General features: G+C 42.1%; 10 protein-coding genes across 10 annotated transcripts; 2 read left to right on the top strand and 8 right to left on the bottom strand.

Annotated features, from left to right (window-relative positions):
* Window positions 1-5,162: 5,162 nt before the first annotated feature.
* Window positions 5,163-6,225, bottom strand: K450DRAFT_247723 (uncharacterized protein). The gene has a single exon (XM_051590108.1). It carries the CDS (start codon window positions 6,093-6,095, stop codon window positions 5,295-5,297), a length of 801 nt encoding a protein of 266 aa, XP_051443403.1. The 5' UTR covers window positions 6,096-6,225; the 3' UTR covers window positions 5,163-5,294.
* Window position 6,226: 1 nt separating this feature from the next.
* K450DRAFT_247729 (uncharacterized protein) lies at window positions 6,227-7,914 on the bottom strand. The gene is made up of 9 exons (XM_051590109.1): window positions 7,831-7,914; window positions 7,730-7,768; window positions 7,541-7,654; window positions 7,359-7,484; window positions 6,930-7,292; window positions 6,769-6,865; window positions 6,634-6,702; window positions 6,407-6,572; window positions 6,227-6,334 (listed from the first exon to the last, which is right to left on the bottom strand). The coding sequence occupies exons 1-9, from the start codon at window positions 7,897-7,899 to the stop codon at window positions 6,253-6,255; spliced, it is 1,125 nt and encodes a 374-aa protein (XP_051443404.1). The 5' UTR covers window positions 7,900-7,914; the 3' UTR covers window positions 6,227-6,252.
* A 302-nt stretch (window positions 7,915-8,216) lies between these two features.
* Window positions 8,217-11,606, bottom strand: K450DRAFT_247731 (uncharacterized protein). The gene is made up of 16 exons (XM_051590110.1): window positions 11,450-11,606; window positions 11,313-11,375; window positions 11,216-11,241; window positions 11,029-11,143; window positions 10,811-10,968; window positions 10,538-10,747; window positions 10,326-10,475; window positions 10,121-10,252; window positions 9,954-10,059; window positions 9,761-9,889; window positions 9,606-9,695; window positions 9,221-9,538; window positions 8,986-9,157; window positions 8,796-8,923; window positions 8,653-8,736; window positions 8,217-8,583 (listed from the first exon to the last, which is right to left on the bottom strand). The coding sequence occupies exons 1-16, from the start codon at window positions 11,478-11,480 to the stop codon at window positions 8,225-8,227; spliced, it is 2,271 nt and encodes a 756-aa protein (XP_051443405.1). The 5' UTR covers window positions 11,481-11,606; the 3' UTR covers window positions 8,217-8,224.
* A 999-nt stretch (window positions 11,607-12,605) lies between these two features.
* K450DRAFT_247738 (uncharacterized protein) lies at window positions 12,606-13,731 on the top strand. The gene is made up of 4 exons (XM_051590111.1): window positions 12,606-12,842; window positions 12,909-13,091; window positions 13,169-13,287; window positions 13,380-13,731. The coding sequence occupies exons 1-4, from the start codon at window positions 12,650-12,652 to the stop codon at window positions 13,470-13,472; spliced, it is 588 nt and encodes a 195-aa protein (XP_051443406.1). The 5' UTR covers window positions 12,606-12,649; the 3' UTR covers window positions 13,473-13,731.
* Window positions 13,374-14,893, bottom strand: K450DRAFT_247740 (uncharacterized protein). Its single transcript, XM_051590112.1, has 5 exons — window positions 14,706-14,893; window positions 14,487-14,647; window positions 14,350-14,426; window positions 14,114-14,276; window positions 13,374-14,052 (listed from the first exon to the last, which is right to left on the bottom strand). The coding sequence occupies exons 1-5, from the start codon at window positions 14,866-14,868 to the stop codon at window positions 13,768-13,770; spliced, it is 849 nt and encodes a 282-aa protein (XP_051443407.1). The 5' UTR covers window positions 14,869-14,893; the 3' UTR covers window positions 13,374-13,767.
* Window positions 14,894-15,005: 112 nt separating this feature from the next.
* K450DRAFT_247745 (uncharacterized protein) lies at window positions 15,006-18,169 on the bottom strand. Its single transcript, XM_051590113.1, has 7 exons — window positions 17,477-18,169; window positions 17,258-17,401; window positions 17,111-17,202; window positions 16,847-17,050; window positions 16,340-16,747; window positions 16,187-16,277; window positions 15,006-16,116 (listed from the first exon to the last, which is right to left on the bottom strand). The coding sequence occupies exons 1-7, from the start codon at window positions 18,040-18,042 to the stop codon at window positions 15,120-15,122; spliced, it is 2,502 nt and encodes an 833-aa protein (XP_051443408.1). The 5' UTR covers window positions 18,043-18,169; the 3' UTR covers window positions 15,006-15,119.
* A 69-nt stretch (window positions 18,170-18,238) lies between these two features.
* On the top strand, window positions 18,239-22,705 carry K450DRAFT_247763 (uncharacterized protein). Its single transcript, XM_051590114.1, has 25 exons — window positions 18,239-18,424; window positions 18,502-18,636; window positions 18,715-18,842; window positions 18,911-18,999; window positions 19,063-19,199; window positions 19,260-19,429; window positions 19,494-19,586; window positions 19,648-19,733; window positions 19,794-19,829; window positions 19,892-20,075; window positions 20,138-20,265; window positions 20,334-20,427; window positions 20,491-20,550; window positions 20,608-20,715; window positions 20,773-20,816; window positions 20,876-20,965; window positions 21,024-21,105; window positions 21,166-21,211; window positions 21,273-21,363; window positions 21,421-21,546; window positions 21,608-21,713; window positions 21,790-21,895; window positions 21,963-22,318; window positions 22,394-22,470; window positions 22,534-22,705. Exons 1-25 carry the CDS (start codon window positions 18,263-18,265, stop codon window positions 22,572-22,574), a joined length of 2,775 nt encoding a protein of 924 aa, XP_051443409.1. The 5' UTR covers window positions 18,239-18,262; the 3' UTR covers window positions 22,575-22,705.
* Window positions 22,359-23,420, bottom strand: K450DRAFT_247770 (uncharacterized protein). Its single transcript, XM_051590115.1, has 2 exons — window positions 22,882-23,420; window positions 22,359-22,811 (listed from the first exon to the last, which is right to left on the bottom strand). Exons 1-2 carry the CDS (start codon window positions 23,326-23,328, stop codon window positions 22,605-22,607), a joined length of 654 nt encoding a protein of 217 aa, XP_051443410.1. The 5' UTR covers window positions 23,329-23,420; the 3' UTR covers window positions 22,359-22,604.
* On the bottom strand, window positions 23,421-25,057 carry K450DRAFT_247772 (uncharacterized protein). Its single transcript, XM_051590116.1, has 7 exons — window positions 24,924-25,057; window positions 24,750-24,861; window positions 24,568-24,674; window positions 24,386-24,487; window positions 24,119-24,314; window positions 23,730-24,056; window positions 23,421-23,630 (listed from the first exon to the last, which is right to left on the bottom strand). The coding sequence occupies exons 1-7, from the start codon at window positions 24,980-24,982 to the stop codon at window positions 23,514-23,516; spliced, it is 1,020 nt and encodes a 339-aa protein (XP_051443411.1). The 5' UTR covers window positions 24,983-25,057; the 3' UTR covers window positions 23,421-23,513.
* Window positions 25,058-25,166: 109 nt separating this feature from the next.
* Window positions 25,167-26,375, bottom strand: K450DRAFT_247774 (uncharacterized protein). The gene has a single exon (XM_051590117.1). It carries the CDS (start codon window positions 26,065-26,067, stop codon window positions 25,225-25,227), a length of 843 nt encoding a protein of 280 aa, XP_051443412.1. The 5' UTR covers window positions 26,068-26,375; the 3' UTR covers window positions 25,167-25,224.
* Window positions 26,376-26,794: the final 419 nt, after the last annotated feature.

The raw sequence follows: 26,794 nt of genomic DNA on the forward strand, positions 1-26,794 counted from the left end.
AAGGCCGGGAAGATGGCTGAAATCTATTTGCTATGGCAGTCATGCTGTTTTCGAGATACAATGTTATCATTATTTATGTTATTTAAACAGAACAGGTTTCTATTGACTACAAGCTCACATGACTCACTAGTCGATTGCCTACCGAATGTTCTGGTCGCTTCGTAGCTGGCCATAGCAGCTAGACATGTGGTGTCAGGTTGCTGTATTATGTGATTTGAGGCTTTTCAGAGTTTTGAAGACAATCCGGTTAATCAAGTTCGTTTCGAAGCATGAACTATGTAGGAGCACTGACGAACGCACATGGACTCATTTTACTTAATGTTGAACAAAGAGCATGTAGTAAAAAAGCCTTTCTACTTGCTCATCATGGCGTTGGCAGTCAGACGTTGCAGCACGCCCCGTTTCCTTTGCTGGCTCACAGCCCGAGCAGAACTTCTTACCGCATCCATGGATCACTAATGATGCATTCTATATAATAAAAGTGTAATGTTTTTGAAATCTCTTGATTATTTAAATTGCATAAGCTATGTTTTAAGTTCAAGAGCGCCAAGTTGCTGGTAATGTTCCAGGTTTTCAACTTGAAACTCCGAATTGACAACTATGAAGTCCGATTTTCGTAACCGGATGTATGGTACTTCCAGATTTGTTTACCATTCCAACGAACAACCTATGCTAATATGATGTATATAAAAGTGATATGGAGGTAATTTTGAGCAGAGTATGCGCTCAAGCTGACCATGTACGGGCCAGTTTTCTGGAAATTATGATTGACCAAACAAAGCGACAAATTTTTGGTGTTAGACCCTCAAATTGTGGATCGGGAAAGTCCGCTCTGTTCGTTTGAACAATTGACTACCGGAAATCCCATTATCCCGTCTCGCGTACGGTATAAAAAGGCCAGCCATTCGTCAAATCTAGTCACATTAAAATCTAAACATGTTAGCTTCTAACCTTTCAGAAGCAGAATCTGCTGCCACAGAAAATACTGCAGTAGCCTCACATAATGCCCACGACACCGAGTTCCCTAATGGCGTTGACACTACCTTTCCACTTTATACTACGGATACCAATCGCGCTGGATTCACAGATGAATACACAGTTGAAACTAGAGATGGATTTAAGCGAAAGACATCAATTGTGAACGAAAAGGTCCAGGAGGATCTTTTGGTTACGTGGCGAATTGATGACCCTGAAAATCCTCAAAATTGGTCAAAAGGCTATCGCTTCATACATACTGCCGTTGTGGCTTCCTTGGTGGTCTGCGTTGCATTCGGCTCATCTTGCGTTACTGGTGATTTAAGTGGTCCCGCCAACACGTTTAATGTTTCTATGGAAGTCTCCATCCTCCAAACCTCTCTTATGGTCTGCGGGTTTGGTGTTGGCCCTCTCCTCTGGAGTCCTCTCAGTGAATTGTACGGTCGTCGTCCCATATATACCATTGCATTTGGAGTCTACACCATTTTCAATATACCATGTGCTCTGGCTAAAAACATTGGTACTATATTGGTGTTTCGGTTCCTCGGTGGTGTTTTTGCATCTGCTCCTTTGACTTTGGCGGGTGGCTCCATTAGCGACATCTTTGCTGCCTCGGAGCGTGGTAACGCTATTGCATGGTTCGCTGCTGCTCCCTATGGTGGCCCTGTCATTGGTGCTCTCGTATCTGGATTTATTGGTATGGGCGCTGGCTGGAGATGGATATACTGGGTCAACCTAATGTTCGCTGGTGTCATGTGGATCATGGTATCCTTGTTGCCCGAAACGTATGCCCCCGTTTTACTTGCAAGAAGAGCTGCTAAACTTCGTAAGGAGACGGGAAACCAGGCTTATGTGACTGAACAAGAACGCTTCCGTGCAAGCTTCATGCAAACAGTCAAGATCACCATGGTTCGGCCCTTCACCATGCTTATAAGTGAACCCATCCTCGTGCTGATGTCGCTTTACATCGCTTTGATCTATGGTCTTTTATACGCTTTCTTCTTCGCTTACCCCGTGGTATTTAGCGAATTATACGGTTTCAATGATGGCCAAATTGGTTTGACATTTATTGGTATTCTCATCGGCACTGGCTTTGCTCTGGTTGTCACCCCACAACTGGAAAAGCGATACAATGCTTTGGGCCGTGACCCTACCCCTGAGGATCGTCTTCCAGGAATGATGTTTGCAGCTCCCTTTGTGCCTATTTCTCTGTTCATCTTTGCCTGGACTTCGTACCCATGGGTGCATTGGATAGGACCTACTATCAGTGGTATTCCATTCGGCTTTGGAATGGTCTTGATTTACTACACAGCGAACAATTACCTCATTGATACCTTCATTACGTACTGTGCCTCCGCACTTGCGGCAAAGACGGTTGTCAGAAGTGGACTTGGCGCAGCTTTCCCATTGTTCATTACCCAAATGTATCACCGACTTGGCTTCCAGTGGGCCAGCACACTACTAGCATTTATCAGTTTGGCCATGGTTCCAATTCCTTTTGCCTTTTATCGATACGGAGCTGCCATTCGAGCTAGAAGTAAGACAGCATCTCAATAGTCTAGAAGTGAATGTAATTTGTAAACGTGTGCTACTCCCGCACAAAGTGTTAATAAAAAACAATAATACCACAGCTGGTGTGAAAAAAAAAATTAAGGCAGGCAGGTACTCAAAAAACGTATGGCCTGATGGATCAGGTACCATTGTTTCCCAAAACACAATATTGGCCAACATGTCTTTCCGTCATCACAACTCTTGTACAAAGATTGATTGTTTAAACTGGCACAATGGCCGTCATAAGTTTATTACAAACAAAAATGGAAAGTCCATCAATGCGTTTAATCGAAGAGACCGAAGCCCATATCTTCCTCAGACTCCTCCTCATCCTCAACAGCAGCGGGAGCGGACTCCTCAGCAGCGGCAGCGGCGGCAACGGGGGCAGCGGAAGCAAACTCCTCGGGGTTCTCAATGCGGTGCTTGAGGTCCTCGGCTTGGGGAATGCAGTAGTCAGAGTTGACGGAGATAGCCAAGAGGTTTCTGTAACCGTTGGCGATCAAGTGGGGAACGGCAGCAAGGGTGGGGTAACCAGTGGCCAAAGAGATGGAAGCAACTTGGCTGACAGCAGCAATGAAGTTGGCGAGCAAAGTCTCCTCCTCAACGTCAAGGACGGAAGCGGGGAAGCAGGTACCCTCATCGTAGATTTGGATAACAGTCATACCGTAGGTGAAGGGAGAGATGTTCAACATGTTAAGCAAAGCAGCTTCGGAGGCACCGACCTTGGCGTTCTTGGCGATAAGGTTGACGTTGGAGACAATTTCAATGGTACCACGGGCAATCTTGGTTGGGATACCAAGAGCCTGGAAGAAAGAGGTCTTACCGGGTTCCATACCAGTGTTACCGGCAGGGACTTCGACATCAACGGGAGCGATGGCACCAGCACGAGCAGGAGCAGCAACACGGTTGGAGAGAATCTTCTCACGGATATCCTTGAGGTCACAGTTGGTGAAGATGAAACCGATGTTACCCTTGACGAAAGGAAGAAGACGTTCGTATTCGGGGCTCTCAGTCATGTAGGTCTTGAGGGCACGACGAACCATGGTGTTCTTACCCATCAAGACAACAGCTTCGCCACGGAGGGATTGACGAATCTGATGCATCTGGTTGGAACCGACATTGTCAACATTGACAATGAAGATGGACTTGTTCTCCTCAAGAAGAGACTTGAGCTTGGAGAAATAGGCTTCTTTGGCTTCACGCTTCGACATGATAATATCTGTTCGAGGACTTTTAATGAGCCTGTATTCAAATGGATTAGCATGATGGGTGGGATGGATGGATGGATGGATGGTACGATCAAATTACCTTTCGGAAAAGAGGATATTTCCTTGGTTGGCAACTGACAGTTCCCTTTTCTTTTTTTTTTTTGGGCCGTATTTGTGACTGCGTTTGTGAGCCGACCTTGGGCTTTGACCATTCATTTTTATCTTCATCAAACCCTTTGTTTGCTGTTGTCCGTCGTCGTTTTCCAATGACTGCTACTCCCTCTATATGGATGTCTACTCCCTCCAAGCTTGACAAAATCTTTGGAAAGCTCAATATCACGGCGTTTCGAGTTCCCTTCGTCCACCGCAAAGTCAAAGTGTACTGGGACCCTCCTCGCCTGGCAGAACCCAATTTGTCTCACCGCTCATTACACCGTCCACCGCCGCCTGTGCCTAACCCAAACTTTCATTGTGTGGCCTGCGACTGTACTTTCCACTCCACACGAGATATGGCTTCACATCAATGTCCACCTTACTATCACATCGAAAAATCTTTACAACGGTGTTGAAAATACTCCTCGGTTGTTTGCATCGTACCGCATGGTCGGATCGTCGCTACCAAACAAGTCTAAAATAAAAAGCATGTATCTATTTTTTTCTTTATCAATTGAAAACAAAAAGGTTGTATAGGGTAATTGTACAGAAGGGGGGTTGTAAGCTTCCTCTATTAGAGATGCGTACAGTTTCTAGAATGGCATGTTGGACTTGCCCTTGGAAGATTCTTTCAGCTTTTCCTGTTGAAAAAGTGAAAAAACAGTAAATAAAAATATGCTCATCACCGAACATCGCCATGCAACTTTTCTCCTTTGTTTACCTCTCTCCAATTCTTGATAGTTTCGTTCATCTTTTCCATGTTTTGACGGATAGAAGCTTCCCGCTCGGCGCGCTTACGCTCATGCTTCTCAAGCTTATTGGGTCGAGCTCTAAGTACCTTGTTAGCTGACTTCTCTGGGAGTCCTAAGGCGACTGTATCCTCGCCCATCAATTCAGCAACTTTACGCAAGTCGCTTTGAACTCGTAGGGACAGTCGTGGCTTTCTCCAGTGTGATTTGCCGGTGGACTCATTCTTGACAAATTGGGGTTTGACATCGGCTTCGGTGATAGGTTTTCGGCTAATGCGAAGTAACTGATTTACAGGTATTCTAGAGAACACTGCCTTGTAGAACCGTTGGTTGGCTTGAACAGAAGCAGACGACATGGCTAGGGATTCACAAAGTTCCTGTCAATATTTTTTTTTGGCCATTTTGTTTACTGAGTGGTCACGTGAAAATTGTAACTGGGTATCCTCACCTCGTTCGACATTGCACGACCGCTGAAATAGCGTCAATTAAGCAGTGCAGCATGTTGAGCAAAATAAGAATGGATAATACATGGTTTCAAGTAGTTGATATATTTACAAAAGACACAGTATAGTACAAGTGCTTATATGGCTTCAAAAGTCTGGATCTACAGTATCTCTTCAAAGACTAGTTAAGCTGCACTTATATCACTTTTACAAATCTACGATCCATACACATTGATTCCTTCTCCTAGAAGCACAAAATCGTATATAATCGTAAATACAACAGCCAAGGTAATCAATGTGAATGCCAATATAGCAAGCAGGAATGATTTAACGCTGCCTAAAGCAGGAAAAGCTTGAAATCTTCCTTTGAACTGTCCATCCCTGAAAAAAGAAACAGAATTGGTATGCGATGCAGATCCCGATACAAATGTGGCCGTTCGCACGCTCAAAGGGCTATATGGATCGACGGTTACAATTGCCAAAGACTGCGTAGGGCTCACGGAACCCGAGTGTCGTGATCGGATATGACTGGAAGTGTAACCTGTCTCAATCGACAAAGTCACAGACGGTCCACGACTGCGCGGCTGTGGAATATACTCTTCATGGATACTTCCTCCTTGCTTTTCCTTGTGGTCTAAAGTTACCGTATTGGAAGAATGAAAGAGGGTTTCATGTTTGTCACTTTCTTGGGACATCAAGTCTTTTGACACTATCTTGGTTGGTTCATTTGAGCTGTTGGCATAGGGTATATTAGGTGGGATCGTCAATAAGTTTCCTTCGACATTGTTACTGGTATAAGGAAGTGAATGATGATCTGAGTGGTTTGTGTCAGTCAAGATGATATCGGGAATGATGGGATGTTGTGTGGAGATATCTTTGGCTTTTTGATCCAACGAAAACGCGGGGACATCCAAGTCGGCTGGCTGCTCCATTTTCGAATGATTCGTGACGTGAGACATGTGAGTAGATGGTATTCTCTGTATGGATATTGACCGATTTTCCTCGGGGTTGTACATGACAAAAGTATCATGATCCGCTGCAGAGTCATGCTGAGGAGGATCTTCAATTTTCGCTTCGTATCTTTTAGAAATGAAATACAACGCAAATGGCAGTACGAAATTAACCGTCTGCGATGTATAAATTAGCTATTTTTGCATTTTAAACTAGCTTTCTTCAAATTGAAGTGCTTACCGATTGTAGGAACAGACTTGTCCAGTTCAAGAACATATTTAGCCAATCACTGGTTTGAAGTAAACTGTACGGAAGATCGTTTTAATAAAGATGTTGTATACGTTACTTGCCTTTTGACTAAAGTTGATTAACTTACATTACAATGAACCATGGAGCGCCACTGGCCAGGAAATGCGCCAAGTACTTGTTACAGACCCGGCCTCTCAATAGGTTTGAGCGAATGACAATTGTGAAAACTGGGACTGATGTGACAAGTGCCACTAACGGAAACATGTACACGGCTACTTTGGAAGCAATTGAACCTATAAATGCTGTTCAGTCATCTGGTAGCTGCATCCATTTCGTCTGCTGATTTAATATTACCATCTGTCCTCAAGAAGTCTAATATATTGCTTGATCCATTCATAGAATAGCTCATAGCCCCTGTGATACCTAGTCGATTGTCATTAGCACGAAATTCGTTGTGACAGGGCATATTTTGCACGTCCATCAACTTACCAATCAAGATGTAAAAGAAGCATGAAATGCCGAGGGACAACCAAATGCAAGTATGTATAGATACGTCCCGTCGAACATCGTTAATCCAGGATGGAATCTTAGATTGGAAATCATTATTAGTGCTTGGCATTGAAGTTCCAAAAGCTAACCATTCAACTTACGGTTGTGATAAATGCATAGTTAAGCAGGACCGTGCCAACCACTTGGCTAGAATTATTAGAAGCGGCAGGCACCATGGATGGATCCAAGCCGTGTATGCTAAAGGATATTACCCATTCTATTAGGATACCAATCAAGAGAATGAATGATCCAATCTGTACTTTAACATTCTCCACCAAATTGAAGAATCCAAGCGGTACAACAAGGACGGCTGTAGCCAAAAGGCCGAAGGTGAAAAAAAAATACGATCCGCTTGGAAATGGAGAGTTGTTGGCTGTTTGCTCGGTGACACAAATCCAACCCGCGGGAGAGAAACCCACACCGCATGTCCGTTTGAATAATGCGATGAACATATCGTCCAACGTCTGTTATGAAAAAAGTTAAAAACCAAATTTTTGACCTCACTGATTCAAAGCAATCTGGATAGTAACCTGCACTGATATGACTATACTTGCAATATTGACAGATTGCAAGGCCAGGTATAATAGCACTTGCAGTGCCATGTGGTAATTCTTCCCCAAATAGAGTTGAGCAATCGTAGTGAACTCTACCTTGGCCTGCAATGAATAAGTAAAAGATATATGTGGTAACTAGTGTGGGTATTTCAATTTACCTGGAACTTCTCATTTCCTCTAATATTGCTCATTGCCTCGCATATGAACAACGCCGAGCAACCGGATAGGAAAGCCATTAACATGAAAACTATAGTTGGTAGCACCCATCCAGACTAAATGAAAAGAGTGCATATTTTCAGCATTAGCAACCATTCTTTGCTGGAATGTCAAAATGCCCAAAATGTCACCTGTTGGAACATTAGCGAAATGGTGGTCAGACCAGGACCCTTTGAAACGTTTTATTAGAATAGTCATTGCGTCTGAACTATTCATAGCAGCCTTTACTTACTGTGATAGAGGAGACGAGCAGTGCGGTGCTGCCCAGGAGACCGATACCTGGAGTTGCGTTGTGCACCATGGAGGAAAAGTAGTGAATGAGGGCAAAAGCAGTAAATTTCGCTAAATAGGGTATATAAATATAAAAAAACGGGTGGCGAATTTTGGTTGCTTTCGGAAAAGGTACAATTTTCATTCTCAGCCAGATGCGTCCTCCTTGAATGCCCAAAAATAACCATGCCGATGAGCCTTTGCTGTCTTCCTATTCGTAATCAAAAATAGGACGTGCAGCTCATTAATTATGGGTTTCTGCTATGGAAGAAAGGGCTTCGGCCAAAATCGTCCTAAACTGGCGGGCGTTGCTACTTTCAATCTCTAAGTTGAGCTCTTATGGAATGGACGGGTATTTAGGTATCCATGCGCTTTATTATCGTAAGTTGTAGCTTTCTTATAGGATGTCTATTGACAGAAAACCGACTCCATAAATCTGGTCTGGTCTGTGAAACACGGTCCAAGTCTGTGTCGTTAAGCCTAGTATCAATGGTAACTTTCTCGGATGTTGCTTCCTCCAACATAGCACTCAGGAGGTACTCGAAATCAGCATTGCTATCTATAATGACATTATTGGACATGTCAACATGTTTAAAACATCTTATGAATCGAGATATATCGACGGTGTCTGCTGTAATAGCACAATCATTCAAATGAATGTCGTCCAAAACCAAACGCTGACCAGCCCTTGAGCAGGTCATTAGAGCTTTCATTCCTAATTCCGTATATTCGTTAGAACAAACTTATTGTCAGTCGCCATCATATACAACATCCATAGACATACCTTGATCCATGATCTTATTTCCAGAAAGTTTCATTTCCACAAGGCTTTTGTTTTCTTGTAAGGCTGCCGAAATGAGATCCATGTCTTTGGCATACATATTAGCATCAGCATGTTTCACACTGTTTATTGTTTCGCCAACTTACGTCCACTATTTATACCACAGTAATTCATGTTGATAGATTTCAGATATGATGTTTGTTTGAACAGGTTGCAGATGCCGCTAACGCCAACATCACCTAAAGTTGTATTGCTAACATCTAGAAGCTGAAGACTGATAAAGTGTTAAAGAAGGGTATATATATCCATATTCGAGCTGTCATCAGTAGCACTTACCTTTTAAGCGACGACAAACAGGTTAAAAGTGAGCCCAAACCAAGCGACGCTATGCGCGAGCAATCTAGTGACTGCAAGTCCGGAACACAAATAAGCACTGCCTCCAAATTTTTCTCTGTACGACGGCCCATGGGATTGTTGGCAATACTGACAGATAGTCCACAGCACCTCTCTGACAACACATTCAAGGTTATTAAACTGTCTGGCTTTACCTTAAATATCTTCAATCTCTTACTTGATAAGTTGAGCTCGTCAGGTTGTGTAAAGAGTATTCCATTATCGGCGATATCGCCAATGTCACAATTGTCAAGGCTGATAGACGTCAGATTTGGAAACTTTGTTATTGCTTTTGACATACTGAGTATTGCACCTGCACCCAAAGGATTGAAAGAAATGTTTAACGCTTCTAGCGATTGTGATAAGGAGTTCACAAGCAGCGTAAATCCAGTTGCAGTTATCAAGTTTGAAGCAAGGTTTATGCCTTTGAGCTTTGGCATAATTGGATGACCGCCGTTAACAGCAGTCGCAAAGAGAGTTGAAATGGCCGAGTCATCTAGCAATAAAGTTAGCTAAAAGAAAAGACGTCTTACGAAAGGCAATGAAAGGAGCATTTTGTTCACCTAATAAATTTGCTGAGAGATCCAGTATGCTCAAGGATTCAGACAGTCCAATCGTTAGCGCCAGCGGCTTGAAGGAATGAGGAATTATACCTGTCACATACGTTAGTCTTCGGCTACCAGTTAAGATACTCAATATTCAACATAGGTTGCCTTACCTAGACCCGTCAGAAAAATTTTGTCATTATCCGAGGAACCAAGTTGCAATTTTATGTCATTGTCTGGCGGATATTCGTGTCTGGTACAAATATTCAAATAGATTTCTTCCAGAGATTTTGGTTCATAGCCTACACCATTAAAATTGGAAATTAGGTATACACGTAGTGAGATTAAACTATGGCATCCACTTACGTTCTATCGTTGCCGTTACAATCGGTTTACTATCCGAAAGAACATGAGCTAGTAAATCATTCGCAAGAATAACGGCACCCCCTGCCTCTAAATGGCTGAAATGTGGCTAGCAATGAATACTGAGTTAGCATTGTCACAGCAGCGGCTGGCAGTAGTCAAATACCAACCAATTTTGCGAACGCTATCCAGTATCTATTCGCTATCTCATGGCTCAGCCATTTAACTGTGCTGCTTTTATCAGTCCATGGGACGAGAAGCTTCCAATCTTGGTTTATATCAGTAACGTGGACTTCAATGACCTAGTAAGAGGGCATATGAGAATGTTGTGCTACTGGCATTAATACGCAGGTATTCCTTCGAGTGACCACTTACCATGGAGCTACTTTCAGGGTTATTGATTTCCATGTCAGCTACGCTTTCGCCCAGCGCCAGTGAAAGTTGAGAATTTACTTTTTGGCTAGGCATTGGTGCTGCCTCGTCGTACTCTTCGTCCGAAGATGGGAGATACTTTTCACCAAAGCGCTAACGTACCAAGATAATAAATTATCTTGCTCTGCACCGTTGATTCCGAGCGTTTAACTTACATTAGTTATGTGACTTGTCGATTCCAAAAGTTTTAATTCCGATGACCACTTGTCACTCTCTTGAGTAACATGAAAGTAATCGTATATTCGAGTTAACTTTTGCATGCAAGCCGTTTTCACTTCGAGAATATGCCCAGTTGACAAATGATCACTCGCACTATTTACTAGTGACAGTGCATCCAAGTACGGAGTGGCCAACGCATTGGTATCCTTTATCAAAGGTGTGAGTAAATGGCTTAGAAGACGAAAGAAATAAAGAAATCAATAACTTACTCCAACTTTTATTTGCCATGTGACATCGCCTTTCAGAACAAGATTATCCAATTTCAAAGCCATTGAAGCAGCATCCACATCGTGCTCTATTGCCAAGAACCCTTTGTCGAGATTCTTCAACGCCTTCTTGTTCATGGAGACTTGAAGATATGCCCTAGCTGCATCTGTTTGGTGAACTGACTATTGCTTAAAGCAAAGGCTTCACAAGTCTAACTTACCTAGGGATAAATATATTTGCGCGTTGCGAATTGAATCTGTCGAATGCAAATTTTCAAACTCTGTAGCAGTAGCTTCGCTATCTCTAATGGTTTTCAGCGGCTGTATCAGGGATTGCTATTACGGTGCGAAAGCGAGTTTTGAACTTAGAATTAGACCAAAGCACTCTTTTTACGTCTATTTACTTACAGCGTAAGACTGGTCATTGGCGAGTTCTGAGACACATGTAGAAAAAGAAAAGTTAAAAATATGCATTCACCTAAGTGACAAATTATCAATAACCAACCCATAATATCGCTTTCAATCTCCTTGCATTTTTCAAAGCTATTCATCTCTAAATGTGTGACAGCTGTCAAGGGAGGCTCTGTCAGTACAAAAACCCATTATGATTGCACCGCAGATCCATTAATACCTATATCATACAGGCAAAGTAGCTCTGTTTCTTGTAAATCATCCAGTTGAGCCAGCCTCAATTCATTTAAATGACATTCTAATGCAGTTTGAAAATTGGTTTGTAATTTGTTCAGGTTTGCAAGTTCCCACCAAGCATTTCTTTCGCTTTGTAGGTCGGATAAGTGGCGGGCATCCTCAATTGACTTCTTTAGCAGGGTTTCTGCCCACGACAAGTCTCCTCCAATTTTGGATTCAATGACTCCAAGATTAAAAGTATTCGCTCTGATTAAATCCTGCAAGTTTTCCTGATCCGCATGCTTTGCCTCGTCTTAAGTTTCTTCCGTTAGATGTAATATGTACTTTATTAATTTCTGAAAACATGAGCCCGCTAGTCTTACCTTTAAGATGTTGCAATATACGCTGCTCTATCTCGTAATAGTGTTTTGCATGTCCAAAGTCATCGCATTTGGATTCATTTTCGTCAGCTCTGTTAATGATGCCGTGAGTTAATAAGCTTATCCTGCTGGCTTATTGATGGAAGTTTTAGTTTATCTGACCCTTTGTTGAAATACAAGTCTCCATAGCTTTTGTAAAACTCTTGTCGAACACTTTGGTCGTCAGTTATATGACTCAGCACCCGCGACTCCAGTTGATGACAAACAGCAATTGCACTATGGTAGTCCTTCAATCTGTTTCTTTTTAATCAGACATTGGACTTTTATTGAGCAGGGTGGATATAATTTCTTACCTCTGCTTGCATTTGATGCGTAGGAGATCCACGCTTAGATCAGATATTAGCAGCAGAAAACTAACGTAAGCATGGTTGCGAAAATCAATACCTGACTACGTTTTTCATTTTTCCCAGCTTCTTAAAAATGTATCTCGCTTCATCGCAGTATTTCAACGCAGTTTCAAGAGACTTTTGCTGTTCTTCTGCAGCTTCACCTGTTGCATTGAGTTCTTCCCATTGGTCTAAGAAAGTATCTGCTATTTGTGTTGCTGTTTCAGCTAAAGGTAGCTTATCGTCTACTCTATGGTATTGCGCATAGAGTCGTTTTAGCTGCTTTATTTCGCTCTGAAATGGAAGTTCATTTTTAAATCCAATGGCATAAGTAACTTTGCCCATGAACAAGTTTGGCTCAGTCGCGTGAAAAAATTCAGTTTGTGCCCTTTATTTGGCGGCAAATGAAACACGATGGCAGCCAAGCTACTATTTTACCTTCCCCCGACATGGATGACTTAGGATTTGATGCTCGCGTTTGGCGACTGGAGCAGCTATTAGTAGACTTACCATCCAAAGATAGTGCTAATAATGAAAGCATGTACGAAAACGAAGGGCTATCGGAAAGAATATCGAAATTACAGAATGAACTCGAAAGTGTTTTAGTCGATGACAAGGCATTACGAGATTTTGTGGAAAAATGTAAGCAGAGTTACGAAAGGAAGGAGTGATGGAACAGCAATAACCCATGAATTTGAATGTTATTAGACAACAAGCACGAAAACGTCCTGAATCCTATGGCTTCACCATTTGCAGTCGAACAAGAGCTTTTGGATATTACAACCAAAAAAGAGCTTGTGCTAGCAGCCGGCGAAGAATTAGAGGCCTTTGCAAATCAGATTAAGCAAATCAAGGCACTTGAGCACGTCTTAGAAAGCTCAGATATCTCAGGTTGGTGAATTCGCTAACATACCGACATTATGTACCTTATTACTGAATCAAATTTGTTCCAAATCGACATCCTGTAGCTGTGGACGATCTTGCAATCAAATTACGGCCCTTAGAGGCAAAGCACAAACTTCAAAGTCAAGCACTATCTCAATCTTCGAAAAATTTGTCCCAGCTTATGGAGAACTACAATGGAACTGTATCCTTTTTGAAAATAACAATCTGCTACAATGGAGCGATAATGTAGCCTAAAATCGATTACTACTTGACTTGACTTTTGATTATATCTAGGTGAACACCCTATCTGAGATCTTCATCAATTGGGACCAGATGCTATCCACTCTTGAAACGCATGTTACACTCGCTGAACGAGGAAAGGCATGATTCTTATACACTTAAGATGCACTCAAACCTCAAGATACCCTAACATGATGATGAAGGCTGAAGTAACTTCTCTGACGGCTATCACGTTAGCAAAAGATGTTGCATCCACATCTACACAAAGCCCGTTCGTTTGTGTGTCTTATTAATAGTTTTTCATTGCTTTGTACTCTATCTCAACAAGGTTGGCCCCTAGGCATGCATTTGACATACCCATCTATAAATTGATATACTTTAGCCTAGATCCTGAAACACAGCATACTGATAGGCTCTTGTATCTATGGATGGTATTTTTATTTCAATTCGCCAAATTTGTGTTCAAGTAGTCTACAAACATATCTGCCACAACATCGATGTTGGTTGAAGTATGTAGTTTGTTCATGGTCGTAAACTGTCGTCGATGCCGCCGTAGCTCCGACATGGTGATAGCTCTGGCAGGATTAATGACCTTATGTGATGATCGAGGCACCACCATTGGCAATCCACCTTGTCCTTGATTTTTTTGAGTCTCTAAGACACAGTTAATGACATCCAACGTCATCTTGTCTAGCTCATACAAGAAGTTTGTTTCGGATACAGGTTTCTGCAACGAGATTGAATGAATATAAATGGCATGTATGACCATCCAGTACACCTACACTTACAGTTACAGTAGAGAGATTAGGTGGAGGCGGCTTTTTCAATATTATAGCATCCCAAAGATTCTCTTGTGGGACAGATGCATCGTCGTAAATGACTGTGAATAAAGGAGAATCCCACCTATTCCTGCCATCAGGTTCCTCATATCTTGTAATTAGCTCCTCAAAGCTTGAAAACAAAAAATTATTAAATTCATGTCAACTTCATGTAGCTTTCAGCCATTAAACATATAGTTACATACACATCTTCAGGATAAGCACCCTCCTTCCGCTCCGAATTCCATTCGCGTGCCATATTGATGGGTGTTCCACAATGCACCTAGATTCACGTTATTAATTTTGCTTTCACATGACTGAAACCAACTGCTCATAGACCTACCACACAATGTGGTGTGCTGATTGCCCGAGCCACGCAATAAAGTTGATACCGGAATCCTTTAATGTAGTTCATTCCGTCTGCAATGACAAGGTCGTCTTTGGACACAAGTCTTTCCACAGCTGACATCAATGCTCCACGAGCTTTCTTCTCTTCTCTTGCCTCTATGGGGAAAGTGAGTCTCGAAGGACAAGTCGAATATCTGAGTGATCTGTGCTGTACCTTTGTATGCTAATTTGCTTATGCCTAACACTTCATCGTTGACAATGTGTATTCGAAGCTTTTTGTTTTCGGCTTTGCATCGCTCTTCAAAAAACTTCTTGATCTCCTCCGAACGTCTTGTTTTCCCGCTGCAAGGGAATCCTGTTATGATTATGAGCGGCATGGTGTGTGATCGATCAGGAGGGTTTGAAGGCAGACCATTTCAATTTTTTTCTTTGCATTTTATACATCGCGAAATCAATCACAATTCTGAGTTTCAATTATGCACAACCTACCTACCATTGTTTGAAGGTCAAGCAGTTATGATACTGTTACGGTATTGAAATTTATTGAGATACAATAATTATATAGTTAATATCTAGATCTATGGCATGCAGCGTGTATTGTATGATGTATGTAATTAGTCGCGTTCAACTAAGGGCTCGAAAATTGATCGTTTATGGTGTGAGGCTCGTTCGCTTCTCTTTGCTTCCTCTTACGTTCCCATACTCCTCTAAGAACTTGCCGAACTTGTTCAACATTTTCAGTCCAATTAGCTTCAGCTAGGCCATGAAGCTTGCTGACTTGCGATGGAGAGTACACAAAGTTCCAAGTGGTCGTTATATCGTTTTCTTGTGGATCATAATCTGGATCATAGCGATCATTACCAATTAATGGAAAGTAGATTACGGTAATAGGGTTGATATCTTCACGGTATATGGTTGTGCCACTGTTGTTGTCAGCTTCATCCTTTCCATTACCATCCATGGTAGTTTCACTGGCACTGGATGCAAAAACTGTACAATGACCAAGCCTGTATTTGCTCTTCGGGGAAGGAGATCTGGCATGCGAGATGGTGTCTTCTTGAGCTTGCTTCATCTCTTTCAACTCCTCCGTTTCGTTTACTAATTTAGTTCCATGGACTTCCTTCTCCTTTTCAGCATCGATGTTTTCTGCTCCACCGTCCTCTTGTTGAGTTTCAACTTCGATGTCTTTCTTGGGCCAACCAGCACCGATTGGCCACCCTTGGACGCCTCTCCGTTTTACCCAACCTTCAGCACGCTCAAAGTGAGGAGCAGCCTGGATGTCAGCGCTCAAATCGAATGTAATGATAACATCAACCGATCTCCCGTTGCGAAGCAGAGGATAGAATGGTATATTATTGTCCATGCCAGCATCCATCAGGCGCAAATCCGGAGAATTAATGATGCTTTCTGATCGCACATTGACGGGGTCAGCTACAGGAGGGGTGGGTGGAAGCTTGTAGAATGGATTTGGGAAGGAAGCTGGGGAGATAGGATGTATGGAGGTAACGGATTCTTCGTATTGCTTTATGGTACTATCGGCTTTTTGGAGAGCTGTCATTGGTAGCAATCCCCTGACCTCTTGGTAAAAGTGTGCAAGCGTAGCTGTGAAGGCGGATCCAAATGTTCTGCACAACGGGATTTTCCTTTAAATTAGAGAAGAAACAGCCGGCTATTTTGACCTTGTCAAAATCTTACCCTAACAATATCCCAAGGTTCTGTTCAGGGCATCGATTCTTGCCCTTTCCAGCTTCAAACGTTCTTCCAAATGCCCAGGTGGGGATCCAAGCTGATATTTTACATCAATTATGGTGCTTTCGATGATATACAATTCATGTGTAAATAACTTACCACTTAATTCCTCACTACCAACTTCAAATGGGGTAAACTCAAACCATTGGTATACATCTTGTTCTTCGCTGACTTCTTTCTCGGTTGGGCCAAGTTCTTCCTCTGTAGAGCTAGAATCGTTTCCTTCATCAGCGACAGTTGGTAGCTCTTCGACTTTTGAATCAGCAACCTTATTATGCTTTCCCTCTTCTGGCTTTTCATTCGACTCATTCTCAGATTCTACACTGTCGGTAATGCTCTGATTTTCGCGGATGGCATGCCTCACCACGCAATAGATTGGCATAGGACGAAGGCCGTCTTTGACATACTGCCTTTGCTTGGAAATCTTCTGGTCAGTTCCGGGTAACATTACATCAACATCCACCGGGGTCTTATTGTTTTCCTCGTGACCTGTTTTCTTTCCGGACTCTGTACTTTCTTTCTGGTTATTGACAATTTTCTGCTCTTTCTTCGTCAAGAGAACAGCTCCAAGTAGCATTCCAAAAATATCTACCAAGCTGACAGTACCTCCTTGTTGATTATATCGCTGAACAACACCTTCCATAACAGCTTTGGCATTTTGTTCCGAACTATTGATTAGCCCGAGAAAGCGACCAATGTTAACCACATGTGATTGCGCATGGGTACGCAAATGGGACAATAGATCTTCCGACGATGCTTTTGTTAGAGGGCTCAAATATTGAGCTAAAGTCCAAGTCGATCCAGAAACAGCTACGGAGATGTCAGAGATTTTGAAGTATAATGTAGCACATGTCAATTAACGAGAATTACCTGCGCAGTACATAGTACAATCTAAAGCGCCTGTCTTTTCCATGGCCATTAGATAACCAGCATTGCCAATCATAGCCCTATATCCACCACCACTAACAAAGCATCAGTATCTCTTGCTGCATCAATGTTCCATGCCACTAAGGCTACCTTGATGCAACGCCCACAACGGGCAAATCGTCCTCATGGACCTCGTCAGGATCAACGCCAATGAATTTTGCAAAACTTTCCACCATGTTGCGTTTTCGAGCATTCACAAACGCTTGTTCATCCATAGACAATGTGTTTCCTTCTCTGATTGATATAACTATCGGTTAGTAGCTTGTTCCTTATAGCTCAAAACAGATTCATTCAGTACATAGTCATTACCTAACACTTGCGTCTAATAGGATCTCTGGATTTTTGTCCGCATTTTCCTCTTCTTTAGACACTTCCTCCATCATCTGACGAAATTCATCCATGGTAAGCAATTCCCAAAATCTGGTGTAACTTTCTTGTAAGCTCTTGATCTGTTCTGGAAAGGCTTGGTACAGCTCCGACATCTTCATTGTGATATCATCCATTGTTGGAAGTGAAGGAGTGGACCATGTAACGGAAGTCATAGATCGAGCCGAGTCAAAAAAGGATGTCAATACGGTATCAGTCATGGTTTTATCATCAGATTCATTTTTACGAAGGAACGTCGGGAACACTGTTTTGGAAGGTTCACCATACGCGATAGGGGTCAAGGTACCAAGCGCTCGGGCCAGAGGAATCTGTTGACGAGGAATTGACACCGCTTGAATTGTTTCTGACATCCGTCTGGTAGAACCATCGTGATATTTCAGAGTTTTGGTCCTTCGCGACGAGTAATAATAGGCGGTTGATACTAAGGTTGCTGATCCGAGTAACAACCACACCGCTGTGGTTATAGAGTACGCTCTTGGAGGCGCCATTTGGAGGCGAGTTGTAGGTATTACGTGTGAGGCGTACCTCTTTCTTTTCAAATTAGCAGTTGCTTGTTGCAAATGCCGAGCACTCGTTCGTTTTGCTAAGGTGTTAATCAATATGACAGGAAGCTAGATAACAAGCTCAAAGAAAAGTCAGTCATAAAGACGTCAGTTTTGCTGAAAAATTGACCACATTCCACTCCGCTTTCTTTCATATGCTTTCTTTATGAGTGACTCTCCGCTATTTGCTGATTTCTGCAATCTATTACAGACTCTTAGCAATCAACGAGGAACTGAAGAGAAAAAAAAGAGGTTACGAAGATTTGTTCATACATGGCGAGTCAAGTATGGTGACTTCCTACCAGCAATGAGATTACTGCTGCCTCAGGTATGGAGTGGTATTTAAGTCCGAAAGCAGTATACCGCTTCATAACAGACCAAAAATTGATTGATATACCCAACTAGGTCGACAAGAATCGATATCGGCTCAAAGAATCTAGATTGGCAAAAGCATATATCGATGCATTGGGTCTAGGACGAGACTCTGAAGATGCATACGAACTGCTGAAATGGAAACTGCCATCCAGTTCGAAGTATAGCGTAAGCTATCGTCAATTTGAGGGATTGCTATAAACATGTGTATCACGGTGAATTATAACAGCACTATAATGATCATAGAAATCCTCAGGAGACTTTTCGGCTGTAGCCTATGAGATTATTCGAAGTCGATCGACTGTCACAGTTCCTACAAGGACAGTGCATGAAACTGTGGAGTTACTAGACGACATCAATGCATCTTCTGGAAAGTATGTGACAATATTTAGTCCCAAAACAAAGAGATCAGATGAAGTTACTCAAATTATTTGTTTGAAAGTGAAAAGAAGCAAAGTGACTATTTTAAGTTTGCCGTAACGCATTATACGGCGGAAGAGCATCAATGGCTGATAAGGACTATCCTCAAAGGTATAGATCAGACGTCACATGGAGTATTTATGGTAGAACACCTTATCGAAATGTATGTTATAGACCTGAAAATTGGCATGTCAGAAACTTCGGTTTTCGATGTCTATCACCCGCAAGCGAAAGAGCTTTACAGCGTTACGAGCGACCTAAAGAAAGTCTGCGAAAAACTGCAAGATCCATTTGCGCGCATTGGCAAATCTGTATGTATAATGAAAGCTGAAGGATGCCGAATAAGAATATTTCTAATATATCAGCTGAAGACTATACAACTGTTCCACCCGTTCAAGCCACAATTGGGACAGAAGCAGGTTCCAAAAAATGTAAAGCAATTAGCACACAATGGTCGATTTTACATCGAGGAAAAGGTGGACGGTGAAAGAGCTCAAATGCATTATGAAAAACTATCAGGAGATTTCAAGTGGTTTTCAAGGTGAGAGAGCAATACTAACAGCCTGTTGTCTTTACGTCAAATACTGACACTAGTAGACGTATAGGAAGGCAACAGACTACACAGACTTGTATGGATCTAGCAAAGACTCGCTGGATAAGTTATCCGGCCAAGTGGCGAGCTGCTTAGCAGCCGACAGGTAAACGGCAAGATGATGCAAAAATCGTTACATTTAGTTGACTTTAAACTCTTGCCATTAGCTTTATTCTTGATGGTGAACTGGTGGCATACGACCCACAGCTAGACGTCTTCTTACCGTTTGGCACCTTGAAATCTTCTGTACTTCGTAAGTAACTCGCATGATTTGGCAAATGCGACCGTCGCATTAATGGCTTTTGCACTTTAGATGGCCCGTTTGACATTGATGATATTCATCCCTGCTGTAAGAATTGTGGTCGTTGCACGAACTCACGTATAGTTGGTGTTAATCTACTTTTATACCAGTTCTCGTCTTTGATATTGTCTATTGTAACGGCGTTTCTTTGATCGACCATCCTATGGAACAGCGCCTTGAGGTATTGAAGGCAGTTGTAACTGAGAGACGTGGTTGCATCAGCTTCATCTTTCGCAAAGAAGGAACAACATTCCAACACATAGTTCAGGCATTGGATGAGGCTACCACTTTAAAGTAGTACATACATTGATATCCGTGTTTGTACCATACATTTACTAACCAAAATCATTACAAAGTCAAGAAGGAATTGTGGTAAAAAACCCAGGCTCCATCTACGAGCCAGGCGCTCGTAACCATTCTTGGGTGAAGGTGAAACCCGATTATATAGACGAACTGCGAGATAATTGCGATCTTCTTATCGTAGGTATGTTGCAAATAACCGAACTGTTGCACATTCGTAACGTAGAAAACTTATTATGACCCTTTAACAAGGCGCCGATTATGGAACTGGCAAGCGTGGTAGTAAGCTATCTCAGTTCCTTTGCGCTATCCGAGATGATAGATTATCCAGTGATGAGAGTCCAAAGTAAGCGAATTTTTCTCTATTGCTGAGTGTACAAACGTGAACTAAAAATGAGTAATTGTTCAGATTTGCGACGTTTGCCTGGATTGGCACTGGGTATACCGTCAATGAGTTGGAGGAATTCTCGTACGTTATGTTGACTAAGAATAGCCGGTTGTTTCAATATCTCTAATGCTTTCACAGTAAAATACGACAACACTTCAGATCTTACAATCCAAGATCACAACCTGAGTGGCTGGTCCATCCAGAAAAGTCTAGCGAAAGCCCTGATATGATCATAGACTATCATAAGTAAGTTGTTATCACGATGACAATGATCAATAACTGAAGCTGATTCTTTTTTCGCAGTTCAATTGTGGTTGAAGTCAAAGCTGCCGAAATCTGTTACGCTAGTATGTTATTCTGTACGTTTATGCGTGTTCCATGTATCGATTACTCACTATTTTGTTAGATACTTACGGATCTGGGTATTCCCTAAGGTTTCCGAGATTCGCCCGCTTCCGTCCTGACAAGTCGTGGAAAGATTGCATGACATACCAAGGTGAACAATTTTACCTCGAAAGCATTACAGAGACAATTTTTAACCACTTAGCTGTAAGATGTGGTAACTATGAAACGAGAAGGTGGTCAAATGAATCTCAGTATGAGCAGCAGGCGACCGCTGTCTCAAGACACTTTCTTGTAAGCATTTCGTACCTTGTACGTAAGTAATTGGAGCCCTCACTCACGGTTATTTGATAGGAACCAAAAAAAGAAACGACTGGCCATCAAAGACATCAATAGGAAGGTAGAGTATCCAGATCGTCTATTACTGAATGATTTTAGCTGCTGACTTTATGCACCTGCAGAGAAAAGGGACCTCATTGATTCCTACTCAGATTGGAACTGATAGTAGTGGTATCAAGATTCACACCAGCCTGTTTGAAGGCATGACTTTCTGTAAGGCAACTTTAGTTAGCAGTGCAGTGTCGCATAGTTACTAATTTCATTCATTAGATGTTGTCTCCGGAGACGATAGCCACAATAAGGCTGAATTAGAGAAAGTCATCAAGTCACACGGAGGTTCTTATGAGCAGACTGCCAAAAATGCTAACTACGTTATAGCTGGTAGTAATATTAATGGTAAGGTATTTTGCACAGGGTACGATTACCATATCCCAGCTAAAATCCTCAATTATTCTAGGAGTACGAATAATGGCGTTGATCCAAAGCCAAGAGCATGACATAATTTTACCTACATGGATTATGGATTGCGTAAAGTCCCAGGACATCGTTCCAATAACGCCAAAGTAGTACTTTTTCTTTGTTCAAGCGGGACATGCAAATCAATGATTAATTTTTCAAAATTTACGCCTTTTTTTGTAGATATACTGTTTTCCTGACTAAGGCAACGAAAGATAAAATGAGCGAATCCATAGATCCATGGGGAGACAGCTATACGGAGCAAGTAAATGAACAGTCATTGCGAGAGGTACGTACTAAACTATCACAGCATCACTTCGCCTATCCTTATTATGCTTCTAATATATTTCATTTAGATTTTTCAAAACATAAGACAGCAAGAGCTTCATGATTCAGCTAGACTGATCGATGATATCAAGAGGAAATATTTTCCAAGAAGCGAAGTTCCAGGCTTTTTGTTTTGGCGTGTTACAGCCTTGCTTGATTTCTCTCCTTTAAATGCTCCGTCGTTAGGCCGGCCATCAACTATATCAGTGGATGAAGCGGCAAGAAACGATCGCCTAGATGTGGTAGACCTTATGATACAATCACAAGGCGGGACGACGCACAAATATTTAGGTGTCGATGGCGATATTGACACTGAAATCACGCACGTCGTACTCGATGATTGCCATCTTGACGGGATGCAGCGCATATTCAAAGCTTTGACAGGGTAAAGATATGAAAGTTTTCAATTGATAATCAGGTTTCAAATCATATTGCTAAAGCAAATACTGCGTGTCCATAGCCGACGACAACCTCGATTTGTCAGTATGAAGTGGGTCAGCGATTGCCTTGACAACCGTTCACTTTTGGATGAAAGATGTAAGTTATATGTATTGAAAAAAAAAGTTGGATGCCCAGATATTAAATCCTTTGTAAATTCAGTGTATGAACCACGTACAACAGGTTCTAGAGTGGCTAATTAAAACTATATGAGTTGTATCTGATAGGAGGAATTATAGCGGAACTATATGGAAGTGGTTTTCGCCTTTTCTTTTGACTAACTGGTATCGCTCTAGTTGGTACGACTCATACATTTGCCGTGCTAGCGAGACAGCCTTCAGATGTAGTGGCTTTGTTGTCGCTATCTTCGCAAAATCTCGATTAGACCATATGCACATGGCAAGGCACTCTCTATTTTCGTTCAACGTTCCATACCAGTACTACATTGAAAGAGGAACTCAGTATTCAAATAGGCAATTGGTTAACAGGCTCATAGCTCCGATCAATTACCTTTAGTAAACCGCCACTCCGAATTGCTTCTTCGTGCGCTAAAGCGTCAGCATCGTAGAGTTTTTTATGGTCGGCTTGCTCATTTCGAATGCTTCTGAATGCAACAATAAACCATTCTCCTTCTTGTTCTTCGCCAAGTCTTTCGGCGGCTTCATTCCAATTGAAAGCTTCCGTCAGCGGTGTCCTGAAATATTCGGCAGTAATAGTGTGCAGATACTTCAAAGAGCGTTCACTGAAAACATAATCAATGGGGCGCAAGTGAGGAATATTCGTTTGCTGTTTTGTAACTTCCTCTGGAATATCTTCATGAAGAGGGATTGTTTCATTACGAATGGTGCCGCCCTGCCTTTGGAAACCTTTTTCTATGTCTTCTGATAAAACGGCTTGTAGATCGGTGGTAGCATTCAGTCCTTCGAACGTTGCCAATGGTTGAGAAGCTAAAAACATGTTTTATGAATACTTGGAATACTCTGTCGTGACAGATCCAATATTTGGATAGCTTTTATATCCAACCTGTCACGCAATGCTCAAAGGGATTGCGCAAAAAGTGGTCACAATTGAACCAGGATTTTTATTTTTTGTTTCTCTTCTGTCATTGGAACGGTTTAATAAACGGTCTACTCTCATTTTTTTCAAACAATGAAATACTCCGGCTTCATTGTGATCTTACACATCTTGCTTATAAGACCATACAATTGAACCAGACTTTGCACGCCTTCGAGAATATGCATATGGGCGAATCCAATTTCCTTAACATTGACAAGAAATACATATTGATTAGGTTTGACATGGAACGGCACAGAACGGGATGACCCTTTTTCAGGGGCTGATCACGAGGACAATCATACCTTTATGTACTCTAATTTGGTACCTTCGTCCAAATTAGAGTAACTTTTGACCACTCGAAATAAAGTCGTCACGATATCCAATGCCGAATAGCCTTGATCCCACAGTTCTTTTACGCTCGCCAACGCCTCTTTAACATTTCCGGCACTACAGCTTTCCAAAATATTGTGAATGACGACTGGGTGAGGCTGATCACACACTTTGAAGACATTTTCGCTGTTGATGTATTTGAAGCCATAGAATGCAGACTGTAAATTGTTGATTGCTTGTCGCATGTCACCATCGGCTGTGAATATCAAAGCTTCAAGACCATCGTCGTTCCTTGGAACCTAAATGTAATATGTTGGCCGTCAGAGCCATCATCACAACATCGAGACACTAAAAACCTTACATTTTCAAAGTCGCATATCTCGATCAGACGCTTTAGGATTTGTCCATCCGTTAATCTTCCATACCGTAATACTGCGCATCGTGACTGAATCGGCTCGATGATTTTGTTAGATTGGTTACACGCCAGCGCAAACCTAGTGGTGTTCGAATATATCTCCATTGTTCGACGCAAGGCTTGTTGAGCACCTCCTGTCATACTATTTGACATATATAAACTTCAGTGCATTCTTTCCAGATCAGTGACGTTACAACATTAGATATGACTTACTTGTCTGCTTCGTCCAATATTATAATTTTATGTCTTCCCGGTGGTAATGTTACTTTCTTCTGCGCAAATGCTTTGATGCGATTACGTACTACGTCGATTCCTCTGGCAAGTATTGAATTAATATCTCGTAAAGGCGTAAGAAAATACCATACCGAAACCGGCTAAATATTGCTTGAGTTTACCTATCATCCGATGCATTGAGCTCCATAACACCTTCTTTGTGTGCTTCGCCTAGTAGCTCCCGAGCCAAACAAAGAATGCTGGTGGTTTTTCCAATACCGGGAAGCCCCTAAGCAGACCGAAAAATGCGTGAGTGATCATGTAGAAGTTACGAGCAGTGTGCAGACTTAACGTCGAAGCTTACCGAAAGAATTATATTAGGCATATTTCCATCCTTTGCTATGGTAGACAGACGCTCCACCGTGTCTTCATTGCCTACAATATCTTTGAGAATCTTCGGCCGATACTTTTCAACCCTAAAATCTAAGGCATGAGGAATCACGATGGTAGGCATGGTCTATTAAAAATTCATCCGTACCAAGGCAGCTCATAATTTTCAGCTGATGATTTTCCATCGTCAACATCCATAGCAGACATTTGCTTCTTCGTTTATTGGCGCGTATAAGCTTGTAAGGAGACGCGACTAGGTTTTTCTGTGCTGCAGTAGGTGCTGAAAAAAAAAAATCCCCCCAAAAAAATCGCGCGCGCCTTGATGTGACGTGTATTAAGTTCAAATGCTGCAGTGTTGGAATGACAAGTAGCAGGAAACCCACTCTTCATAAGCCGATAGCTTTGTACATACACTTTGACATTTATTGATAGGAATGTGTGGCATAAATTCACAATCTGGACAGCTTCTGCTTCTTCTTTAGCTGCTTCTTTTTTTTAGCGTCCTCGACAAATCTAACAACGCTGTCAAAATACTCTTGGCTAATTTTCTTTTCAGCCAGCCTATCAAACTCTTCATTGTTCACCTTCAGAAGAAGCTCTCGGTCAACATCCCGAATAAGCTTTTTTGTTGTCTTCAATGCTTCAAGTGAGAACTGCGCTGCGTTGGTGGCTAGCTTCAAGACATCTTCATAAAAAGCCTCTTCGGGTAGAATTTCACCTATGAACCCAGCTTTCAATAACTCTGGAGCAGTAAACTGGCGTCCCATAAGTAGCATCTCGTTAGCCTTTGATGGACCCATGATTCTTTGGAAAAGGGTTGATGAACATCCTTCGGCGCAAATACCAAGTTGCATAAAAGGTGTCCTGAATGTAGCGCTAGGCACGGAATACACAACATCACAGAGAGCCAAAGAAGTGACAGCAAAACCAATTGCCGGTCCGTTAACGGCAGCAATAAGTAGTTTGGGAAAGTTAATTAATGCTTCAACAAGAGACCTGGTCGTCCGAGAGCCTTCATTCGACAAGGCAAGTTTTTCCTCATAAGTAAGGGACTCGCTCACTGGATCAGGAACAGCCAACTCTTTGCCACTTGAGTAATATTTTCCTCGACCGGTGAGTACAGTCACCTTAACATCGTCGCAGCGAGCAGCCCAATTGATTGCCTTCAACCATTCCGCATAAACCTGGCTGGAGAGGGCATTATACTTTTCTGGTCTATTGAATATGATTTCGGCAACCCCAGTGGAATGCAGTTTGATTGCGAACGTCTCGAGGTCAGGAATTTCAAGCATTGCCTCAAATTTGTAAGAGTATATGGTCTTCGGGTATCTTCTTTGAAAAGAAAGAAAAACTTAGTTTTCTAGCCACTACTGGAAAGTAATGACAGTGGTTTAAACCAAATGACAAAGCACAAATAGCAGTGTGTGAACGGGAAACTTATTCAATCTTCTACAACCGTTTTGACCTAAAACGTGAAAAAACACACTTGTTCCTCTGCTCCATTCAAATTTTCGAACCTTTGATGGTTCATGTTATACCCACATTCTGTCACAATGTGTCTATGAGAAACTAGCTAGCCGCTACTTTGGCCGTGGGCCCGCCATAATTTCCAGACTGGAGCTCGAAATCGGCCACCCAGGTACTTTACCATTAATATGTCATGTGATGGCACATTGATCGCCGCTTGCCGTTCGATATGAACAGACCAAACGTTCATGGTGTACAGCTGGTACGATGAATACTACCGACAAATGTTATATGAGTGAGTGACGACGATATCCATCGTAACGGCTGTATCAAAGCTGGCAAAAAGCATGAAATGATGAAAGAAGAGTGGAGAGCACATGCCTATAAACGCATGCTCGATGTATATCGAGATAACGCCTTTCGTACATCGTCTCGCTCACATTTGACCCCTTGTTCTTTTAGGTGTTATTCTCACTACATATCCCTTCTCCCGTTAGGCTGATTCTTCTAGTGAAAGCACGAATTCAAAGATACAAAATCTTTGAAGAGAAA

This window comes from Umbelopsis ramanniana (assembly GCF_025399195.1).
Source record: "Umbelopsis ramanniana AG unplaced genomic scaffold K450scaffold_39, whole genome shotgun sequence".
Classification (NCBI taxonomy): Eukaryota; Fungi; Mucoromycota; class Umbelopsidomycetes; order Umbelopsidales; family Umbelopsidaceae; genus Umbelopsis; species Umbelopsis ramanniana.

Coding starts and splice junctions, on each gene's coding strand:
- K450DRAFT_247745 (XM_051590113.1), bottom strand. CDS start 18,042: ATGGCGCCTCCAAGAGCGTACTCTATAACCACAGCGGTGTGGTTGTTA. Junction 17,203..17,257: donor GTTGTGGGCGTTGCATCAAG/GTAGCCTTAGTG, acceptor ATGCTTTGTTAG/TGGTGGTGGATATAGGGCTA. Junction 16,278..16,339: donor TGGTAGTGAGGAATTAAGTG/GTAAGTTATTTA, acceptor GTAAAATATCAG/CTTGGATCCCCACCTGGGCA.
- K450DRAFT_247740 (XM_051590112.1), bottom strand. CDS start 14,868: ATGCCGCTCATAATCATAACAGGATTCCCTTGCAGCGGGAAAACAAGA. Junction 14,277..14,349: donor GGTGCTTATCCTGAAGATGT/GTATGTAACTAT, acceptor TTTGTTTTCAAG/CTTTGAGGAGCTAATTACAA. Junction 14,053..14,113: donor CTAATCTCTCTACTGTAACT/GTAAGTGTAGGT, acceptor ATCTCGTTGCAG/AAACCTGTATCCGAAACAAA.
- K450DRAFT_247738 (XM_051590111.1), top strand. CDS start 12,650: ATGGATGACTTAGGATTTGATGCTCGCGTTTGGCGACTGGAGCAGCTA. Junction 12,843..12,908: donor ACGAGATTTTGTGGAAAAAT/GTAAGCAGAGTT, acceptor GAATGTTATTAG/ACAACAAGCACGAAAACGTC. Junction 13,092..13,168: donor AGAAAGCTCAGATATCTCAG/GTTGGTGAATTC, acceptor GACATCCTGTAG/CTGTGGACGATCTTGCAATC.
- K450DRAFT_247772 (XM_051590116.1), bottom strand. CDS start 24,982: ATGTCTGCTATGGATGTTGACGATGGAAAATCATCAGCTGAAAATTAT. Junction 24,057..24,118: donor AGATATGCGACTTTGAAAAT/GTAAGGTTTTTA, acceptor TATTACATTTAG/GTTCCAAGGAACGACGATGG. Junction 23,631..23,729: donor CCAAATTAGAGTACATAAAG/GTATGATTGTCC, acceptor GTCAATGTTAAG/GAAATTGGATTCGCCCATAT.
- K450DRAFT_247729 (XM_051590109.1), bottom strand. CDS start 7,899: ATGGTGCACAACGCAACTCCAGGTATCGGTCTCCTGGGCAGCACCGCA. Junction 7,485..7,540: donor GAGGAAATGAGAAGTTCCAG/GTAAATTGAAAT, acceptor TATTCATTGCAG/GCCAAGGTAGAGTTCACTAC. Junction 6,335..6,406: donor GCTCCATGGTTCATTGTAAT/GTAAGTTAATCA, acceptor TCTTCCGTACAG/TTTACTTCAAACCAGTGATT.
- K450DRAFT_247731 (XM_051590110.1), bottom strand. CDS start 11,480: ATGATTTACAAGAAACAGAGCTACTTTGCCT. Junction 10,969..11,028: donor GCAAATATATTTATCCCTAG/GTAAGTTAGACT, acceptor AAACAGATGCAG/CTAGGGCATATCTTCAAGTC. Junction 8,924..8,985: donor TGTTTGTCGTCGCTTAAAAG/GTAAGTGCTACT, acceptor ACACTTTATCAG/TCTTCAGCTTCTAGATGTTA.
- K450DRAFT_247763 (XM_051590114.1), top strand. CDS start 18,263: ATGAGTGACTCTCCGCTATTTGCTGATTTCTGCAATCTATTACAGACT. Junction 19,000..19,062: donor GATAAGGACTATCCTCAAAG/GTATAGATCAGA, acceptor TGTATGTTATAG/ACCTGAAAATTGGCATGTCA. Junction 19,830..19,891: donor TGATGATATTCATCCCTGCT/GTAAGAATTGTG, acceptor CTTTTATACCAG/TTCTCGTCTTTGATATTGTC.
- K450DRAFT_247770 (XM_051590115.1), bottom strand. CDS start 23,328: ATGTTTTTAGCTTCTCAACCATTGGCAACGTTCGAAGGACTGAATGCT. Junction 22,812..22,881: donor GGAGTGGCGGTTTACTAAAG/GTAATTGATCGG, acceptor CTTTCAATGTAG/TACTGGTATGGAACGTTGAA.
- K450DRAFT_247723 (XM_051590108.1), bottom strand. CDS start 6,095: ATGTACAACCCCGAGGAAAATCGGTCAATATCCATACAGAGAATACCA.
- K450DRAFT_247774 (XM_051590117.1), bottom strand. CDS start 26,067: ATGCTTGAAATTCCTGACCTCGAGACGTTCGCAATCAAACTGCATTCC.